We start from the raw sequence: 21058 nt of genomic DNA, 5'->3' as shown, positions 1-21058 counted from the left end.
CGGGGTGGTGCGTGTCTTTAATTCTAGCACTCAGGAGGCAGAGGCAGGTAGATCTCTGTGAGTTCCAGGACAACTAGATCTACATAGTGAGCCACTGTCTCACAAAAAGATATGCTTAGGGTTATGGGGTGTTTGTTGTGCAGTGGTAGAATGTTTCCCTGGCATTTGAGGGGTCCTGAGTCTCCTCCCCAGCACTATGAAAGTGTACAGATCATTGCACAGCAGAGCCTCTTTGATTTGCGTGGTCAGAGCATTCCAGATGGGCTCATCATCCTCATTGTCCACGCTGACCCTCTGTCTCCATGATCACTGACTTCTCAGCCCTGTCCTCTGTTGACGTTTCATCTCTGTGGATGTGGTTTCGCAGGCACTATTGTAGATGGCATCACATCCTTACTGTGCTGAACTCCTCTCACTGCGAAGTGTCCTCACGCTCTTCCAATGATTTTATTTAGAGTGAGTCCTGGTTCTCTCGCTGGCTGCCTGGGAAGAAAAGGACAGAGGCTTATCTACCAGATGATAAGAACAAATCAGTGAGTATTGTACAGGTGTGGCAGTTGCTCAGTGGGAGTGGGTAGTGATGATCTGTCACTGGCTGATAGTATAATGTCTTGGGGCTTAAGACAGACCTGAGAGTTGACATTTTCTGAAGTTGTAAAATATCTAAATCAGGTTCTAATTCTTTTTAGTTTCATTCTATTGATTTTTTTTCTTTTAAAATTTTTGGCAGATTGTTTGGGATGAAAAGAAAAACCGGTGGGTGAATTTGAATGAACCAGAGGAGGAGGTAAGTAGTGCCTCTAGGTCCCTGTGTGTGTGTGTGTGGAAGGGGGGTGTTTGCTTTACTCCTTGTCACCTTTCTGCCTCCCTTTGGAGAGTCCTCACTGATCTCCATCCTGTTAAAGGCATTGCTGAGCTCTCTCTCCCTCTGCAGAAGAAGGCTCCACCCCCACCTCCAACATCGTTCCCCAGGACTCCCCAGGTGACTCCTGCTGGACCTACAGGACCACCCACAGCCTCCGTGAACATGTTTTCTAGAAAAGCAGGTAATAGCTACAGCAGAAATCAGAGGTGTCTGGGGAGAACACTGCCCTATGGCATTCAGAGCACAGACAGCTGTCACAGTACTCACGCTGTCCAGTTATCTAGTACATGGTGATGCCTTGGGATCTGAGTGGATGGCCCACAGATTCCCAATAGACAGTTCTGCTGAGACCTCTTCTCTGGTGGACCTCATTGTTCTTCTGACTCAGTGGGAACAGAGTATATTGGATGTTGTAGGTTGCTTGTGCGCAACTGAATTTGACTCCTCTTCTCATTGGTAGGTGGGTCCAGAGCTCGCTATGTGGATGTTCTAAACCCAAGTGGGACACAGCGGAGTGAGCCAGCTCTTGCTCCTTCGGATTTCTTTGCTCCACTTGCTCCACTCCCAATCCCTTCTAACTTGTTCGTACCAAACCCAGGTAGGCAGCCCATGTGCTAGCTGATCCCTGTCCACCCTGCTTCTTCCTGTTCAGTCTCTGTCTATGAGTCTCTGGCCTGTCCTCCTTAGAAAAATGAATGACTGGGCTAAGGTACAAAGGACCAGAGGCTTGCATGTACTTCTTTGACAATTGACCTTTCCTCTCTGAGGGTCCAGGGTCAAACCCTTTCATGTAGCTTGCTGTACAGGATGTCCCAGAGATTGGGATGCTGACGACCTCATGCCTCCTCATTCACAGATGCAGAGGAGTCAGAAGGAGCTCAGTCTAAGGCAGAGCCCACCCTGGAACCCAAGGTATGTATAGTCAGTGGGAAGAAGGTGAGGGGGCTTCCCTGTGTCCTTCAGGATTCCTTCCCCCCTACAGGTCAGTGTCTGGTATGCCTAGGTGATGACTCTGGTCACACTGTCTACATTTGTTTGGTAGAGAGACTAGAAGGCCTGAGAAAGGCGGTCAAGGTTCAGTTTGGAAAGGTGGAAAACTATAAAGGCCGATGGGGGTGATGGCTGTACAGAAGTGCAGTGCATTAATGCTTCTTGTTTTGACATGGTGTAGATAATTGACTTTTACATTAAATATATTTTACCAAAATTTTAAAAATAAGAAAAAAGTTAGAAAACAAAGAATTAGCTAGCAGTACTAAAAGTAAAAAAAAAAAAAAAAAATGTGTATCTCAATGCAAAGAGAGCAAATGCATCCCATGTGATTAGGGAAGCCTGCCCTGGTCTGGACCCCATGGCTTCTCACTGCCTCCATAAAGTTGGAGGGCAAGCCAGGCGGTGGTGGCGCACACCTTTAATCCCAGCACTCCGGAGGCAGAGGCAGGTGGATCTCTGGGAGTTCGAGGCCAGCCTGGTCTACAAAAGCTAGTTCCGGGACAGGCACCAAAGCTACAAAGAAACCCTGTCTCGAAAAAAACAAACAAACAAACAAACAAAAAGTTGGAAGGCAATAATGTGGAGCACATACAGGCATGTGGTCTATGCCTAGCATGATTTGATGGCTGTTGCATCAAGAACTACTCCAAGCAGAACAGTGGGTCCTGGTGAAAACACCTGTGTGACCCCTCGTAGAGGTTCCTGGGCATGTCAGAACAGTCTCTAGGCTACAGGAGCAGGCAGTTTTCCTTTTGCTTGGTGTAAAAACTCTTTGGAATTTCAGAGTTACCACATTTCATATTTCCTCAACAGATGATAAGCTCTGCAGCATCACCCCCGGGACCTGAACTCTCACCCTCCAAATTAGATGGCTCCCAGGGAGGAGAGGTAGGGACACCACACCATATGAGTACAGTGTGTGTGTGTGTGTGTGTGTGTGTGTGTGCTTTGTGCATTTGTGTCTTATGTGTATGCATGGGTGAAAGGGGGGGCATGTGTATGCATGTGCATGGGTGTGTGCATGTGCATGTATGTGTGGTCATGTGTGGGTGCGGTGGGGTATTATGGCCTGGAATGGAAGCTTAGCCAGCTCAGTGGATTGCTTAGTGGCTTCTCTCTTTAGAAATGTGTGTGAGTCTGCAGAAAAAGGAAATGCAAGGCTGAAACACTTAATGTATTTTATTCACGGAAAGACATTAACATGTGTGATCACTTTGGCTCAGGAGCTCTGAGCTCCTGACATCATCATCCTCTAGCCAGGTCTCCCTCAGAGTAGTCTGGCAATTGCTAAGGGCTATACAGATTTTTCCCCTCCCCAAGAGTAATGATGGTTTCTTACCAAAACTGTGGAGGGCATTTGAAGCTACCTCTGACTGTCTTCATTTGAGTGACACTGATTCTAATGGCATCATAAAGCTTTTGAATCCAGCTGGCAGCTTGGAGCAGTGGCGCATGCTGATCTTCATGTCTGTATCTGTGTGTGTTCTTCCTGTTCCGTAGCTCTCGCGCTGTAGCTCTCTGAGCTCGCTCTCACAGGAAGTGAGCCGACATTTCCATCAGGTACCTGTGGCTGGTGGCTCCCTCCTTCCACGGGGCTGGCTGTGTAGCCCCTATGTCCCTTAGAGAGTCTGTTGTCCTCTTCACTTGTCACTAACCCCTTGACTTACTCAAGCATCATGTGGGCAAAGATGCAGTTTTCCTCCATTAAAGGACCAGGGTTTAGGATACTTCCTGGACATGATGATGGACTTGCCTCACAGGGTTTTGAATGCCCAGGTGAGCTATAACTCTGCTCCTTGTGAAGTGGGCCTGACCCCAGCCATACTGTCAGCATCACCTGAGTTAGGACACCACTTGGGAAGAAAGATTTCTTCTTGCTGATGAGGCTTGAGGAAGTCTGTTTGCAGCCAGGGAGAGTATGGCTGTGATGGCCATCATGCGACTAGTCTAAAGGAGGCAAGGATGCTTCACTTTCTGTTCTGGAGCCAGGCTGTGTCAGTAGCTTTCAACGGAAAGTCTTAAGGGAGCATTTCTGGCTGCCTGTGGCTGTAGAGCAAGCACACTGTCCAGGTCTCCTAACCGCTTGACCAGCACTAATGAAATATCAGTGTTGTGTGTTCATTGTCTGCATGTTTCTGTTCGGATTGTTTTGCTGCATGGTGCTTTGACTTTGGCTATTCTGTGAGCCATCCAGTAATGAAAACCAGTGTTGCCAGAGCTGTCTCTCTCTGGGGCCTGTTTGGCGCATTAACGGTGCTTTCTGAGGTGTGGCTTTTGTCTGCTGCTGGGTCAGCAACTGCTGTGTAACACTGGCTTGCTGAGCTCCTTCTCTGTGCTTCACAGGCTCCTGGAGACCACTGTCCTGCAGGAACCACTCCAGGCGGGTCTGTGCCCTTTTACAACCCTGCTCAGTTGGTGCAGGTGAGTGACCCTTGCCTATGTTCCCCACAGCCCTAGCTTGCCTGTTCAGTGAGTTGGGGGTTTTTTTTCTCTGACTCTTCTTTTTGTTTTTGTTTTTTTGAGATGTGGTTTCTCTGTGTAGCCCTGGCTGTCCTAGAACTCACCTTTGTAGGTGCCTGGCTGTTCTTTCATGCCGTAGATTTGCCTTCTTACTTAACCTGCATCCTCTGCTTGCCTCCTGTTCCTCCCACTACTTTGGGCTTTTCAGGTTTAGGACTTTTCTTTCTGTTCCTTGCCATGGGCTGAGGGCAGCCTCCCGTATTGCCAGTCTCCCATTGCTGCATAGGATGTATGGCTTTAGCCACAGCCTCCCAGCCCCAGTCATCAGCTCTCCCTCCTCCCTCCTTTTATCCTTGAGAGGAGCTCTAACAAGGAGACCCCTAGTTTGGAATCTTTTATTGTTTCATTCCTGATTAATCCCTCTGTCTGGGTAACACACTGTCCAGCAGCTTCAGGCCTCAGCAGCTGACTTTGGCTCTGCCCTAAGTGCTGGGTTGGGAGTTTACTGGGTGCGGTTTTCAGATGGGAATTTTCACCAGGTCAAAAGAAGTAGTGCCATTTTCTGGTGCCCACTGTGAGAGTACAGGCCCTCATTCTGTTTCTGAAGACTGAAATGGCATCTTTCCTCTGGGGTCAGTCATTGCCTGCCAGGAAGAGTCGGGAATGCACTGTATGCTTTCTCTCTTTCTCTACCAATCTTTTGGGGAAATGTAGTCTGGCCACTGTTAGGGGGAGCTGTGGAAGGGACAAGCTCTTGGCAGGCATTTTTATTTTGGGACTTGAATCAGGCACTCATACATGCTAAACAAGTACTCTACAAACTGAGTTACATCCCCAGTCCTGCGGCATGCATCTTGTATGTGTATGGGTTGTTTGTTTTTAATAGAAGAATAAACAATCAAAGTTTATTATGTAAATTTTTATTTTATGTGCATGTGTTTTGCTGCATGTATGTCTATGCCATGTGCATGCCTGGCTCCTACAGAGACCAGAAGAAGGCAACAGATCTCCAGGAACTGGACTTACAGGCAGTAGCTTAAATTTGAATGTGCTATTCTCAGCTCACGCTCACAGGGACCCTGCCCTTGGCTGTGCTAGACCCAGTCATGGTCTCTATATAGTCCTCTTGGGGGTGCTGGCCCTGTGCTGATGAGGTTACTGTACCCCTAGTCACCATTTATGTCCATATTTTCAACTACAAAATCTCATTTTTCTTTTGACCTTGTAGTTGAGTAGTTCTGCCAGATTCCTTGGCTTTGATCCCAGTGCAGTCTTGTGAGGGAGGAAGAATGTGTGCCAGTGTTCTCTCCTGGCATGGAGCATCCCTGTGCTTTGCAGCAACGGAAGACCATAGGCCACATCCACTCTTGGACTCACTGAACCCTTAGCTGTCCCAGCTCTGTAGAGCTAGCCTCAGCCCTCTGGCCTTGACAGCAGTGTGACCGGGTGCAAACAAAGCATGTCTGCAGTGCTGTGGGCAGGAAGTGCTGAGCAGCAGAAACGTGGCACCTACAGAAGGTCTCATGCTTGACACTAACACAGAGCTTGCCTGTTTTCAGTTCTCCCTGTACTTACCCTGTAGACTCATCCTGCTGCACGGTCCCTGGGCATGGACACTGTAGGTCATTGCTGTTCCTTTTGTTCCAGGCTTCTGTCACCTCGGGGAACTCAAGGCCAGGGAGGATTGGCCAAAGAAAATACGTGGCATTGAACTAGGAGTGCTGCTCGATTGTACTTGGAACCCTGAGATGACTAGATAACTGTTCTCCACCAAGAACCAAACTGGCTGCCTCAGGCCTCGTGGATCCCAGATGGACTTGGCAGTAACCCAGAGCCGGTCATACTGTGTGTCTCCCTCCTTACAGCCCATGTATATGAATTACTGAAAAATTGATTCCATGCTTCCTTTCTGATGCTGGATAGAATGAATCTAATTCAAAGTCTTTTATGTAAAAGAACTATGTTTCTTTCCTAGTCACTTTAGACAAATTAAGGATATAATAGTTTGAGTCTTTTGAGAATACTCCTAACGTGAGGCTAGACAGGGCTTCCCCACAGGAGAGCACAGTTCCTTGGAAACCAGGGCCTTGCTCACCTGAGTAATGGTGCAAACCGACCAGGATTCCTTAGGCTGCTGAGAGGAGAGTGAGTGCTTGACTGGAGATGAACTGCCTCTGTTGGGCTGCCTGGAGATGAACTGCCTCTGTTGGGCTGCCTGCTCTGCCCTGTCCTGTGAACCAGGTCCTCTGGGGCCACCAGATGGCAGTGGCCCACAGGCTGGGAGGAAAGCTATTACCAGGGCATGTCCCCAAGAAATTCCCAGCCTCACTCCATTTTCTGTGGCCTGATTAGGGCTGGGTGGATTTTACTGCTCAGAGCTTCCCCTTGTGGCCCAGTCACTGGGGAGAGCCCCAGGGAGCTGATGTTCTGAAGCTGCTGATCTGATTAGCCAACCAGGTCAAAACCTGGCTGCATGCTGCAAAATACTGCCCTCCTAGTGAGGGGTCTGTATGGGCTGTGTGGGGCCCTCCAGCTGACTCACCTGCACAGACATCTTTCAAGGACTTGGTGGTGTCCTAGCAGACACTCTGGAACCTGACATCTCTACCCCAGAGCCCATCAGGGACCGCAGCAGCTGCCCACTGACTCAGCCACATCACTCTTCAAGGAGCTGCTGCTGCCTCAGACTCAGAGCTTTAAGGCTTCACTGACTGTTCCTAAAACTATCGTTTTACTCTAAAGAGGAGGGGACAGAGATTTTTAAATATTTAATAAAATCAGCAGGTAATTTGGGTAGAAAACATAAATGGTTTGGTTTGGTATTAAATTTAGAAATTGTAGACTGTGGAATTAGTACAGCCCTTCCTGGTTTTCTGGTTCCCCGCATCATCTAGAAAGACTCACAGAATGGTTTCCAGAATGTTCCATAGGTGAGTGTGCCCAGACCCTCCTGTATGGTCACTAAGAAAGGCCTGTCCCTGAGGGTCAGTAGCAACTTGTGTCCTTACTGGGACCAGGCAGGATCCTTGCCTCTGGTGCAACCCTGCCCAGGCTCTGTGTTGACTGCCAACCACTTTTGATTCAAGAAGCTTCCTCCCTAGGAGCTGCTATTTTTCCTAAATTCAAATTGTTAAATAAAATATTTTGGGCTCTCAAGAACCTCATTTATGGCTTCCTTTGTGTTTTGAGAGGCTGACCAGTGAGATCCTAAGTGTGATCACAGCCTTGGGCTACTGTCGGGTTGGGCATTGTTTGTCTGGAGTAGGTACCGCCTCTGTCGGACAGGGCGTGACCTCGTGTGGGGGTGTGGCTTCCGGGCACGGGGTGTAGTCCTCCAGCCGCCAGGGGCCGCTGTGGGCGGCGTTGTGATATTGAGCCGGGCAGTTCGTAAGGCAACCACAGAGAGGGTCCTGGGCCAGGGTGACCACTAGGCTGAGCTGTGGCGAACCCTGGGCGGGGGCCGGGGCACCGGGCAGCAGTCGTTGTTCCAGCCGCCACCGTGACTGGGCTAGCCCCGCCTCCCAGCACCGGGCCCTGCTGAATCAGAACAGGCGCCGGGCGGCGGGTCTGCGGGTCTGCGGGTCTGCGACCGAACGGTGGGCACAGGTGAGCCAGGACGGCGAGCGCGCTGCCCTACTCTGCCAGGGTCGGGTGGAGTGGTCACCCAGGGTGTGGGATAGATTTCTACAGCTCTGAGGAGGAAGTGCAGCCCCCGACCCCCTGGTGCCTATTCCTACGAGGTCGCTTTAAGAGCAGCAAGCTGGTTTCAGGGAGCTAAGAGAGATTTTCCGGATCTCCTTAGGCATCTATGAAAACTCAGGACTCCAGCCATGCAGCCACAGGCCCTGCTCCAAAAGGACCGCCCCATGCCTCAAAGGGAACCACCCGAATTTTCTTGGCATCCAGCTGGTGACCTCTGACGTGCATCCTTGACAACACGAGTTGCTTGCTAACCTCCGAGAGAGGATCCCTTTCCTTAGGAGGGCCAGGCTAAGTGGGTGAGGTCTGGCCTAGTCCGGACTATGCCGTCCAAGTCAGCTTGCCTGCGTCGTCACACGGAGGTACCTGGGCAGCTGGAGGGCAGAATGCTCCAGGGACAGCTTCCAAACACAGACAAGAACCTCACCCCAACACCGGGCTCCCTACCAGCCACTGACCCTCACACTCCAGAGATAAACCCCATGCCTCCTTTCAGCATTCCAGCAAAACCAAGCGACCAGAACCCACAAGCTAAAGCAAACCCCATCACCCCACAGCTGCCCTTGAGACCCAAGTTGGAGCGAACCCTGTCCCTGGATGACAAGGGCTGGAGAAGGAGGCGTTTCCAGGATAGTCAGGAGGATCTGACTGTCCACAATGGGACCAGTCCCTGCAGGGGCTCCATGCAGGACTCTGTTGCCCAGTCTCCTGCCTGCAGCCGGCCCCTACCCTGCCTCAGCACATCTTTACAGGAGATCCCTAAGCCCCGAAGGGCCACAGGCAGTGAGGGCGGGATCCCATCCTTGTGGAGTGACTGTCTCCCTGGTATGATCAGCACCTCCTTGGACCTCCTGCACAGAGAGGCCTCCCCAAGTGGGGGCTCCCCCAGGTTGGCAAGTTTGCATGCCGCACACACACCACCCGCCATGGACCTCAACATAGCCTCCAGCTCTCTGAGAACAGCCAACAAGGTTGACCCCGAGAATGCCGACTACAAGCTCCGCATGCAGACCAGGCTGGTCAGGACCCACAGCAGCCTGGGCCCTAGCAGGCCCCGGAGCCCTCTGGCTGGTGACGACCACTCCATTCACTCAGCTAGATCTTCCTTCAGCCTTCTGGCTCCCATCCGCACCAAGGACATCAGAAGCAGGTAGGCTTCTTGGAGTGGTGGGGAACTCAGGGGCTATCAGCTCTGTCTAATCAGGCCAAGGGCACACTGAGCCAGGCATGGTGGCTCGTGCTTGTAGTCCCAGCGCTTGAAAGGCAGAGGTAGGGTAATTACAAGTTCAAAGCCAGCCTGAGCTACATAGTGAGCTATCTATATAACTAGGTAAGTGAGGAAGACTAGCTGCACACGGGCCATTGAACAGGTTCGCATAAAGAATGCGGAAGACGTGGAAGATAAGGCAGGACTCCCATCCTCTTTCAGACATCGTGCCTTTCTCCTTCTGTCTGTCTCATTCCAGAACCTTTTCTTTGTGGCTCAATGTCATCCACAGACACTGTAAACATAGATCATTCTACCTCCACCGTCTGTAGGCAGATGAGGACACACCCATCTTGCTATCATTGCTCCCGTAGTTGGTACGTCCTCGCATCCTGGAGGGAAGTTTTCTCGGTGTCTGAATTGGCCCCTTTGTTTTTTCTGTGTGGAGGGTCTCAGGTTTCTTTAGCTATGCCTTTATTTAACCACTGCCCGTGAGAAGCAGTCAGCGACTCTCAGTGACACCTGAAGAAGGGTTGAGTACTGTCCCATCACAGTGGGCCATGGGTCAGAAGTTTACCAGGACGTTTAGACACCAGTTAAACTACTGGACCAAGTGACATCCTGGGGCCACAGGCTTAACTAGTTTACCGTATGCCCTTGAGAGAGCTTCCACACTGTCTTGAGCCACAGGGTCCCAGTGTCTGTGGTGGGGACTTGCTGATGTCCACGGAGGCCTCTAACATGCCATAACATCCTAAGAATGTACAGGACCTCTGTTTCTTGTGCTGGGTCTTTCCGACTCCAGTCGTTAACTTGTGTGGACTTACAGAAAAGAGCCTGGGTGTAGCCACGATGAGCCCTTTCTGCCTATGACTTCTCAGTGCTGAGTCTCCTCTCCTGAATCCACGAGCTCATCCACCACTGGGGGCACAGGCCCAGTGCATGGCCTGTCCAAATCTAGAGCCTCATTTTCCAAGCTGGCCGCCTTCTGGGGTCTTGTTCTTGGCCCGTAAGGTGCATCCTCCTTCTCTCCCCCACAACCATGCTGTGGGGCATAGGTGGGTGGGGAAGTGAGAGCAGGGAGAATCTGGAGATGGCTCCTGCAGCTGTTGCCAGGAGCTGCGCAGACGGGTGACTATGGGTTAGAAGGTTTCATACAAAGAGACCTCGCGGCAGAAAAAGGAACGGATTGTCAGCAGGGTTTCCTCGATCTAGAGAGCCAAAAGAACCTACCTTTCCTCTGAGAGTGGTGTGATCTCTGGCAGTGTAGCTCCTGCCTGCATCTCCAGGTGGTCACTTCTAAGTTTCCAGTCAGTGGCTCCAGCCATGCTAACCGCAGGGCCCTCTTCTGGAGATGCTGCGGTGCTTGTATCTGCACAGACTGCTTACAAAGAGGGTCGCATTCTTAGGGGCTGGGAGGTGGGGAATACCATTCAGTCTCCTTTAGCTGCTGAAGGTAGGCCTTACTCCCTGTACTCATAGACAGGCCTGCAGGTAGGGCCCTCTATTGATATTTGGCCTGCATGTCTTTGTGAGGCAGTCAGGTCCACTGAAACTTGAGTTACGGATAGTTGTGAGCTGCCACGTGGGTGCTGGGAATTGAACCTGGGTCCTCTGGAAGAGAGCAGTTACTGCTCTTAACCACTGAGCCATCTCTCCAGCCCCCCCCCCCCCCAGCAAGCCTTTTAAATATTTAAAATATTTAACTATTTTTATTATTTTTAATTAGGTGTAGGTGTGTGTGTGTGCATGTGCACACCCACGGGCATGTAGGTATGTCCATGAGAGTCCAGGTGTCTGCAAAGGTCACAAGTGTTGGATTCCCCAGAGCTGGAGTTATAGGCAGTTGTGAGCTGTCAGATGTGAGTGCTGGGTACCAAATTTGGATGCTCTGAAAAAGCAGCAAGCACTCTTAACCACTGAGCCATTTCTCCAGTCCCACAGGGGTCTTTTAAAGAGTACTGTATCTACCACATTCAAAGCATTATTACTTGCAATCCATAGGAAGAGGAAATAAGTCTGAGTGATGTCCGTGGGCCCCTATTGCATCCCTGGGAAGTAATGGAGGAGGGCTGTAGTAGACTTTCTTGGACCACCAACCCCCAAATCATAATACACTTATTATTAATTATGAAAGCTCAGGGGCTGGAGAGATGGCTCAGAGGTTAAGAGCATTGCCTGCTCTTCCAAAGGTCCTGAGTTCAATTCCCAGCAACCACATGGTGGCTCACAACCATCTGTAATGGGGTCTGGTGCCCTCTTCTGGCCTGCAGGCATACACACAGACAGAATATTGTATACATAACAAATAAATAAATATTAAAAAAAAAAAAAAAAAAAATTATGAAAGCTCAGCATTAGCTTAGACTTGTTTCTAACTAGCTCTTATAACTTAAATTAACCTATTTCTATAAATCTGTGTGCTGACACGTGGCTCATGGCTTTTACCTCTCCCCTTGCATGTCCTGCCTCCTCTCTATCTTCTCTGGCTTCCCTCCCAAGCCTAGATTTGATTCATCTCTTTCTCTCTGCCCAGAAGTCCCGCCTAACCTCTTCCTGCTTAGCTGTTGGCCATTTGGCTCTTTATTAAACCAATCAGAAGGCACCTTGGCAAAGACACATCTTCACAGTGTACAAAAAAGATTATTCTGCAGCAAGGGGCTTGGTCCAGTTCTGCCTCATACTTTACAACCGCAGTTTGTGGGATTTGGTTCTTTCCTACCATGTGGGTCCTGGGAATCACTTACGTCATCAGGTTGGTGGGAAGCACCTTTACCTACTGAGTCATTTCACCAGCCTAACCTGCCACTCTGTGTGTGTGTGACAAAGTCTCACTGTATAGACCAGGCTGGCCTTGAATTCACAAATGTCTACCCTCTTGGATTAAAGACTTCATTTTTCACCAGAAGATCTGGGGTACCCTCCCCTAAATGGGTTGGGAAGAAGCTGTGCCTCCTAAGGCTGGGCACAGCAGTGAGCTTCTACCCTGCCGCTGTCCAGTCACTTTCTGTAGCCACCTGGACAAACTGTGGCTCCCTAGGTTGGAGGAAGCAGGGTCAGCCTGTAAGGAGAGACACAAGCTTAGGGGCTGGTGACTGAAGACTACTAGCCTGGGCCTGCCTTTGTTCAGTGGTCCTTTCCTAATGGTATGTGACTCGGAAATTTGCTCTACCCCAACTGGTGTCTGAACCCAGCTAGCACATTAGTAACTGATTCATCTACTTGGAGGTGAGATCCAAAAGGTCCCTCACTGTGACAGCCCGGTTTCCCTCCTGAAAGTGTACAGAGCTGTACCATCAGATGTTCTGTCCAGTGGGGTTCAGGAGCATGGTTCTGGCTTCAGTCGGCCATTGATCTTCAGGACTTGGTTATAATCGGATCTTCAGAGGAACATGGTTTTGTCCATGCATTCTTAGCAAGTTTGGCAAAACCAGTAAGCATTGTGGAGCATACCTTCATCCCAGCTACTGGGAGACAGAGGCAGGAAGATCCCCAGTTGAAGGTCAGCCTGGGCACAGCAACACATTGTCTCAAAACAAAACACAAGAAACAAATCGAAAAAGGCCCAGGATATAGCTCAGGGGAGAGGTAGCTCATGTAGCACGCACGAAGATATGGGTTCCATCTCAAGCATCACTAAAAATAGGGTGAGGGGTAGTTGGAGAGATGGCTCAGTGGCTGAGAGCACTGCTGTTTTTGCAGAGGACCTGGGTTTGGTTCCCAGCACCCACATGGTGGCTCACAATCCTAAGTCCAGTTCCAGGGGGGTCTGATGCCACCTTCTGACCTCCAAAAGCACCGGGCATGCACATGGTACGCATACACACACGCAGGCAAAATACTCGTACAAATAAAATAATTTTGGTTTTTGTTTGTTTGTTTTTAGAAAGACAGCCCAGGGTCTGGAGAGATGGCTCAGAGGTTAAGAGCACTGACTGCTCTTCCAGAGATCCTGAGTTCAATTCTCAGCAACCACATGGTGGCTCACAGCCATCTGTAGTGAGATCTGGTGCCCTCTTCTGGCCTACAACCATACATGCAAACAGAACACTGTATATGTAATAAATAAATAAATCTTTTTTTTAAAAAAAAAAAAAAGAAAGAAAGAAAGAAAGACAGCCTAGACCATCTTGGTACTTACTTTGTAGACCAGGCTGGCCTCAAACTCACAGAAATCTGTCTGCCTCTGCCTCCTGAGCGCTGGGACTAAAGGAGGTTGCCACCACTGCCCAGCGGGAGTTCATTTCTTAAAGGGCTGGAGAATAATGCAAACAAATCTAATATTTCTCAGTGCATGAAAAATTATGTGAGATTTGGATTTTTTAATGATCTATTTATTTATATTTCATGTGCATTAGGGTTTTGCCTGCATGTTGTGTGTGTGAAAGTGTCAAACCCCTTGGAGCTAGAGTTATAGACAGCTGTGAGCTGCCACATGGGTGCTGAGAATTGAACCCAGATCCTCAGGAAGAACAGCCTGTGCTCTTAACTGTCCATCTCTGTCCATGATTTAGCCTGTCCATCCCTCCGACCCTGAGATTCAGATTTCATTGCCCTTATAAACACATCTTTCTGGGCACACAGACACATCATTTCTGTCTAAGGGTTTTTGCGCTTCTGTGCTGTGGCAATGAAGTTGAGTGATAGGGTAGAGGCCCAGTCACCACAGGATTGTGTATGTCCAGTATCTCTGTCCAGGATGCTTGGGCAGGCCCTCTAGTTCATGGCGCATACACACATGTGTGCTGGGTAGGTCAAGAGATTCATCACACTGTTAGGACTGTATCTCAACTTGACAGGCGTGGCTTCATTCCACTGAAATCTGGAGATGGACTGAAGTCGGGGAGATGGATATCACAGTGGCTTGCTATGAAAGTGGTCCTGCACTGGAATTCCCAGCTCCAGAGGTGACACTGATGCCTGGCATGTCAGTGTTGTCCTCAGGGTTCACATTGATGCTTTGGAGAGAGTGGCTCCAGAGGCACCTGTCACTGAGGCTAGCTGCTCACTTGTCTCTTTTCGCAGGAGCTATCTGGAGGGAAGTCTTATGGCCAGTGGAGCCCTGCTTGGAGCAGATGAACTAGCCAGGTACTTCCCAGACCGGAACATGGCTCTCTTCGTGGCCACCTGGAACATGCAGGGCCAGAAGGTGAGAGGGGTCACAGTGAGGTAAGGCAGAGGCAGAGGCAGCTCCATGTCCTTGGGGAGCCTATTCCCAGAGACCCCAGCACAGTCCACTGGTCACAACACGGGCATAAAGATAAGCAAGCGGGCTGCCTCCATCTCTGTGAGCCCTTGTGAAGGACCAGGGTCGGACATGCACCTGGGAGGATAATCAGACCTGGTCCATGCAGCACAATCTAGGGTACCTAGTAAGGTGGGACCCAGGCTGGAAGGTAGTAAGTGAACAAATCTGGGCTCAAAGAGGGAAACTGAGGTATCTGACATGTCACGGTTCCCTGGGAGAGCAAACCCACAGCCATGCACAACTTCTCTTTGAAAAGAGGCTGTTCTGTGACCGCCTCAAGATGACTGTGCAGGGGCTTGCTCTTCAGCTTCTGCCCCCAGACCGGAGGGAGCCTCGTGGTCTTGACTGTTCTGTGGCTCTTCACTGCAGGAGCTCCCAGCGAGCCTGGATGAGTTTCTGCTCCCCACGGAGGCCGACTATAGTCAGGACTTGTATGTCATTGGCGTTCAGGAGGGCTGCTCTGACAGGTGAGGCACCGTGCAGCCGCCACTGTTGGGGCCTCCACCGTCCTGTGTGGACAGTTCACCGAGATAGGCCTGTAAGCCTGAAGGGTGGGACGTGAGGCCCTCCTATGGGGCTAGATAGCAGCCCCCATGCCTCACTGAAATGAATGTACCTATAGTCAGTGGTGTTTCAGGTTTTGTCTGCAGTTGGCCAAGGGAGCACAGAAGCAACCAAGATGCCTGGTTCATACACAGGTTCTGGGCTGCTGCAGTTCTGGCCACATATCCTGTGGCACCCTGACTGCTGTCCCTGGGAAGTGATCCCATAGCTATGTGCTTCTAACTGCAGTTCGTGGGGTTCCCTGGCCTGTGAGGAGAGCAGCAGGCCTGCATGCTCTGGGTTAGAGAACCTGTCCTCAGAGGTCCCAAGTAGTGGTGGGGCCCACCCCTGCCAGCCTGCAGAACTCTGACAGCTCTTCTGGTCTTAGGTGGGATCGGAAGTCTGCACATATCATCAGAGGGAGGTTCGGGCCTGCAGCCAGCCTGAAGGGTCTCACAGCGCACAAAGATGCCATTAGCCTTGTCATTATCATCAGTACGAGGCCCAATTTGAGGGGCCCCTAGGAATGCTTCCAGGGGCTCTCTGGGCAGCAGATGGGAGAAGGTGGCGCTAAAAGGCCACCGTTCATGTAAAGGCCATGCCTTATAACCTGCTTCCTCCTCACAGGCGAGAGTGGGAGACACGCCTGCAGGAGACACTGGGCCCTCAGTATGTGTTGCTGTCGTCAGCAGCACATGGGGTCCTGTACATGTCCCTGTTTATCCGCAGGGACCTCATCTGGTTCTGTTCAGGTAGGTGCCGCCACGGGGCTTCTCCGCCACCACTCCTCTTTCCATTTCTCCCTCTCTCTTGCTCCCGTGTGTGTGCACCACAGAGCACATGTGGAGGTCAGAGGACAACCTGAGTCAGTTCTTCCACCGCAGATATGAGCTCAGGTCTTCAGGGTTGACATCTCGCTGGCCTGTGCCGTGGCTTCTGTATCTACCACTCCCAGGGATCTAGGTACCTCCATATACAGGCTCTAATAACATGTAGCTCCTGTCCACATATGGGTCCCCTGACAGCAAACTGCAACCTCTCTCATGCCCGGCATCCAGCCTCTGAGGTTCCCGTGTCTGAATACACAAGCACACCTGCTGCAGCTGTGCTCGTGAAGGCCCTGAGGTTCCCGTGTCTGAATACATAAGCACACCTGCTGCAGCTGTGCTCGTGAAGGCCCTGAGGTTCCCGTGTCTGAATACACAAGCACACCTGCTGCAGCTGTGCTCGTGAAGGCCCTGAGGTTCCCGTGTCTGAATACACAAGCACACCTACTGCAGCTGTGCTGAACCCCCGTTCCTCACCCTGCAGAGGTCGAGTACTCCACGGTAACTACGCGCATCGTGTCTCAGATCAAGACCAAGGGGGCCCTGGGCGTCAGCTTCACCTTTTTCGGCACCTCCTTCCTCTTCATCACATCTCACTTCACCTGTAAGTGTTCGCAAGGCAGTCATGTGGTCCTGATGCTGACCTCGGAGCAGCTTCCCCTCCTCACAGGCCGCTGTGGGCGGGTCATGGTGGGCTCTGCCTCAGGGCCTGACACTCAGGACATTCGCTTCTGTCAACCACAGTCCTCCGAGGCAGAGCACTGCAGCAGGCCACTGGGTGGTAGTGGGGGACAGTCCTGGTGTGGGGCAGTCTTCCGGGCAGGTTTTTCACAGAAGCTCAAGTGTCTACTCTGTTGGCCTCATAGCTGGAGATGGGAAGGTAGCTGAGCGGCTGCTGGACTACAGCAGAACCATCCAAGCCCTAGCCCTGCCCCGGAATGTGCCAGACACGAATCCCTACCGCTCCAGTGCAGGTGAGGGTTGTAGTAGCACAAGGCCCTCTGCACATGACTGTTTCTGTCCCTTGGCCCCTGGCAGCTTAGCCGAAACCACTGGAGGACTTCTGAGAATCATGAAGTCCTCACTACTGAAACAGCTACTAGGTTTGCACCTGGGCAGATGGGAGACCACAAGGTCCAGTGGCTTGCCCAGGGCCATCACTGTCCACAAGTTCTCACCGCTGAGCACTTCCTGGCCCTCGCTGAGCTGTGAGCTGATAGGCTGTGGCTAGCCTGCTGCATGCATCAAGGCTGTCCCTTGCATCTGGACTACACAGATGTCTTCCCAGTCCTCTGCAGCTGTTGACCTTGGCTGTTCCCCTCACTAGCCTCTTCCTGGGGGAGCTGTGGGGAAGGGGACCCACACAAAGGAGGATTTCCCACTTGGCCTACAGCTCATCCACCTTTTAGCAGGCCATAGCAGGTGAGGGGAGGCCAGAACCAATGTGTTCTCCCACATGTGCCCAGGGGATGTCACTACCCGCTTTGACGAGGTGTTCTGGTTTGGGGACTTCAACTTCCGCCTGAGTGGTGGACGAGTGGCTGTGGAGGCCTTCCTGAAGCAGGAACCAGAGGTGGATGTGCTGGCACTCCTGCAACACGACCAGCTCACTCGGGAGATGAAGAAAGGTGAGTGGCCTGGGGAGCAGCTCTTTGGGTGTGGCAGGCCCTCCCTGAACTCTCCCGTGTTACAGGGTCCATCTTCAGGGGCTTCGAGGAGGCGGAAATCCACTTCCTCCCATCCTACAAGTTTGACATTGGGAAGGACACCTACGACAGCACCTCTAAGCAGAGGACACCTTCCTACACGGTATGTAACTTCAGCCTCAGGATTCCTGCCAGCAGTAGCTCATGTCAAACAGTGTGGGACTAGCAGCCAGCCAGCTTAGCCAGCCTAAAACTCAGCTCCAGGCCTGAGGCCAATGATCGCATGCTCACAGCTTACTGGGGGTGGAGGAGAGTTTCTGAGTGTATTACAGGGCTAAGCAAGCCATCCCTGATTCACAACTGGGTTCATCTGCCTGGTACTAGGAAGGGACAAGGGAGACACATGCACCCTGCCTGGCTTTTCCACCAGACCACGATAGCACCTGGTGGGACCACAGGACATCCTTGAGGCAAGGCAGGTCCCCACTGCTCTCAGAGGGCTAGAAGGGAACAGATGCCATCCACACAAGTCTTTACATTCCTAACAGTGAGAGGTCCAGGTTCAGTGGGGAGGGCTGCAGGCCCCTTGCTGCAGAGGCCTCTGCAGCAGAATGGCACAGTCTCTTCTCCTGCTTCGCCATCTCTTCTGAAGGACCGGGTCTTATACAAAAGCCGCCACAAGGGTGACATCTGTCCCATGAAGTATTCCTCTTGCCCTGGGATCAAGACTTCAGACCACCGTCCTGTGTATGGCCTGTTCCGGGTAAAAGTGAGGCCAGGGAGAGACAAGTAAGTCCCTGCTCACCCTCAGAGTTGGCTGGGCTCTGGGAGCCCTTACCAGTTCTGGATGGGATGACTTTTTGGGAGGGGTGACAGGCTTAGATGTAGAAGAGCAGGTCACTGTTTCATGTTGTAACATAGAGGACAGACCGGGTGCCAACAAACCCCTAGGTTAACATGAAGTTGCTTTCATCTGAGCCTAGGTCCTAGCAGTTCTCAGGGTTTCCCTGTAACCCTCAGGTTGCTAACCTTTGGGGTTCCATGAACCAGCATCTTGTTCTATGACCTCAGGTCCCCGAGGTTGAGCAAGCTCCTGGAGCAGTATCCCACACACAGGATTGTGGTTGGGGCTAGGGTGGCCTAGATGGGATGGATGAACCATAACCTTATAAGCACATAGTAGTCCGCCTATATGGGGCTCAGCAGGTGTACGGCTGGATGAAGTTTAAGCCAGTTCTTCTAATGGGTCTTTCTTCCACAGCATCCCATTAGCCGCTGGCAAGTTTGACCGAGAACTGTACTTGATAGGAATTAAAAGACGGATTTCAAAAGAACTTCAGAAACAGCAGACAATGAAAAATCAGAGCTCTAGTGCTGTCTGCACTGTGTCTTGAAGTCACAAGTACTGGCCACTGCAGCTCAGGGACCAAGGCCACTTGGAGAGAGATTGGACTTGTGCTTGGGTGTCTCCTGCTACGTTGGGGTCGGTCTAATAAACCATGGCTAGGGGCTCTCCTGCTCTCACTACACACCCCACCCCTCAGGACAGCAGTGGGCTGGTCAGGCCATGCTTATGTCGGGGCAGGCCTGCTGTTTACGCCATGTTCCTACAGGCACATGCCGGGGATTTGTTCTGAGCAGGGCTTATACCACCAAGCAGCAGCCACACACAAAAACTGTAGACAGTGAGGCTTGCCCTAAGCAGCCCTCCTCCCGCCCCACAGGAACGGGCAACTTCCTGCCATGGGGCACTGCAGCATCTTAACCCTCTTTGTTCCTGTTCTCACGCCAGCCCCTTCCTCTTCTGGGGAGGGATCAGGCAACCTCTGAAAGCTTAGGTAACCAATGGTCCTAAAACCTGCCAAGGCCTAGAATTCAGAGACCAAAGCCAGTCACTTCTGGAACATATCCAGCAGACATTTTGGCAGGCTTTGGGTTCTATATCCTGGCTCCATGCTCCCGACCTCCAGTTGAAAGGGGCCTCTCCTCTCCACAGCTGTTATTAGCTCATGGTTTTAGAAGCTTCAGACCATTGCTTTTGTGCTGCTAGCCCAGAATGGCATTAGAAGTGGTGTCACAGGCAGCGCCTTGGTGGGCTCCACTCCTTGAAGGCGGCTTAGAACTCATAGCCCTCAGTCTCGCCCCATCTGAGACATAGCCTTGAATGTACAGACACCTAGGGGCATCCACTCTAGTCTTCTAAATAATTTATTTTTCCATATTTATATTTTTAAATAAATGCATATATTTAATTGTGAGCTCTTTTTGGCCAAAGACTGAACCTTTGAAGAAGCAGTCTGCCATGCATCCCAGGGCCTCAGGACAACCCCGGGTTTTTAAAGGGCAATAGAAGTCAAAAAGCAGCATTTTTTTTTTAAATTAAAAAACAGGGTTTCTGTTTAATAGCTCTGGCTGTCCTGGGACTCACTTTGTAGACCAGGCTGGTCTCAAACTTGGAGATCTGCCTGCCTCAGAATCTCGAGTGCCGGGGTTAAATGTGTGTGCTATGACCTCCCAGCAAAGGCAACAATTTCAGTCTTACCTGTCACCTGCTACTCAGCCCCATCCCAGGTCCTTCTGCTAGGTGTTGTCCCTGCTCATGGCCAGAAGTGGCAATGGCTGGGAAAAGTGACCACTTGGGACTCCAGTGAATCACAGTAAAACATGCTAACAAATGAGATAAAACTTGCCAACATCAGCTTCTAGAATGTGGGATGTCAGCAAAGCCAGGCCTTTTTGCTTCAATAAACCACTCAAATGTATGTGGAAAGTGTCAGAATGTCAAATCAGCGAGCTGCAAATTCCCATTGAGATTTGTGGTAATGAAGTTCAGAATGTTGCCATGTCCGTCTGTCCCCGACCTCCTACAGGCTAGCTTTCTGCCTCAGCTGCTTCCACTATTGCTGATTTGAATAAGGTTTGGTGCTTTTTTTTTTTTCTTACTTGGGGGTGGCAGCATTCAAGGCAAAGCTTCTCTGGGTACACTTGACTGCCCTGGAACTCACTCTGTAGACCAGGCTGATTCTAACACAGAGATCTCTCTGCCTCTGCCTCCTGCTAGGATTAAAGGTGTGTACCACCACCGCCTTTGATGCTTTTTTGTAGACATTCTCTGGCCCTTTAAAAGGACTGAGGTAATCCTGAACATCCCAGGTTTGACCCGAGATGAACAACATCAAGTCTTGGGAAGGGGGCAAAGTGCAGTGATGACCATTTACATTTAGACAGCCATTAGTTTACCCAGGGAATGTCAGTTAAACATTGAAGCCAGTGCAGATGAGGTGGGAAACTAGAAATGGGGCTTTGTAAATAACTGGGAGGCTCAACTGGCATGGTGACTCCTATTTGGATTCCCAGGATAATGGAGGCCAGCTTGGTGTCTACATACTGAGGTCCAGGCCAGTCAGAACTCTGCTGTGAGGTCCTAGTTAAAGGAAGAAGAGTGAGTATGGCAGCACCCATGATCCTAATTCTTGGGAGACCCTGTACGCTTTAGGTTGCAATGCTTTATCTCTGATCCGACCTCAAGCCTGTGCCCTACTCCTCAGCCTTCCTGGTTTTAGAATCTCT

At 51.0% G+C, this 21058-nt stretch overlaps 2 protein-coding genes across 9 annotated transcripts in view; both read left to right on the top strand.

Moving 5' to 3' along the window:
- Sec16a (SEC16 homolog A, endoplasmic reticulum export factor) overlaps positions 1-7482 on the top strand; it is a 35933-nt gene extending 28451 nt beyond the window's left edge. For 5 of the 7 annotated variants that reach the window (XM_041674241.1, XM_041674245.1, XM_041674242.1 and 2 more), the window contains 9 exons: positions 456-533; positions 731-787; positions 935-1046; positions 1326-1463; positions 1722-1777; positions 2672-2746; positions 3359-3418; positions 4202-4279; positions 5966-7482. In XM_041674241.1, the coding sequence (XP_041530175.1) occupies positions 456-533; positions 731-787; positions 935-1046; positions 1326-1463; positions 1722-1777; positions 2672-2746; positions 3359-3418; positions 4202-4279; positions 5966-6034 (723 nt within the window). In that variant the 3' untranslated portion in view covers positions 6035-7482. The remainder of the gene's footprint in view (positions 1-455; positions 534-730; positions 788-934; positions 1047-1325; positions 1464-1721; positions 1778-2671; positions 2747-3358; positions 3419-4201; positions 4280-5965) is intronic. The other 2 variants (XM_041674246.1, XM_041674243.1) reach the window with 1 other exon arrangement.
- A 217-nt stretch (positions 7483-7699) lies between these two features.
- Inpp5e (inositol polyphosphate-5-phosphatase E) lies at positions 7700-20554 on the top strand. Of its 2 annotated transcripts, XM_041674401.1 has the most exons (11): positions 7700-7924; positions 8121-9167; positions 14250-14373; positions 14842-14939; positions 15643-15767; positions 16327-16446; positions 16709-16816; positions 17309-17470; positions 17536-17651; positions 18141-18277; positions 18750-20554. In XM_041674401.1, the coding sequence occupies exons 2-11, from the start codon at positions 8341-8343 to the stop codon at positions 18880-18882; spliced, it is 1950 nt and encodes a 649-aa protein (XP_041530335.1). In that variant the 5' UTR covers positions 7700-7924; positions 8121-8340; the 3' UTR covers positions 18883-20554. The 2 variants fall into 2 exon arrangements, with proteins under 2 accessions (XP_041530335.1, XP_041530334.1); XM_041674400.1 differs by having other exon boundaries at positions 7700-9167.
- The last annotated feature ends 504 nt before the right edge of the window (positions 20555-21058 follow it).

The sequence above is a fragment of the Microtus oregoni genome, unplaced genomic scaffold, assembly GCF_018167655.1.
Source record: "Microtus oregoni isolate MIOR12 unplaced genomic scaffold, Mior012 000025F_ref0000491, whole genome shotgun sequence".
Classification (NCBI taxonomy): Eukaryota; Metazoa; Chordata; class Mammalia; order Rodentia; family Cricetidae; genus Microtus; species Microtus oregoni.
Note: the sequence above shows the minus strand (reverse complement) of the source record. Positions and strands in the feature narration are given on the sequence as shown.

Excerpts from the sequence above, each read along its gene's own strand:
- Inpp5e (XM_041674401.1), top strand. The coding sequence starts at position 8,341 with ATGCCGTCCAAGTCAGCTTGCCTGCGTCGTCACACGGAGGTACCTGGG. Across the intron at positions 17,471-17,535 it reads CACTCGGGAGATGAAGAAAG|GGTCCATCTTCAGGGGCTTC; the intron begins GTGAGTGGCCTG and ends CCCGTGTTACAG. Across the intron at positions 17,652-18,140 it reads AGAGGACACCTTCCTACACG|GACCGGGTCTTATACAAAAG; the intron begins GTATGTAACTTC and ends TCTCTTCTGAAG.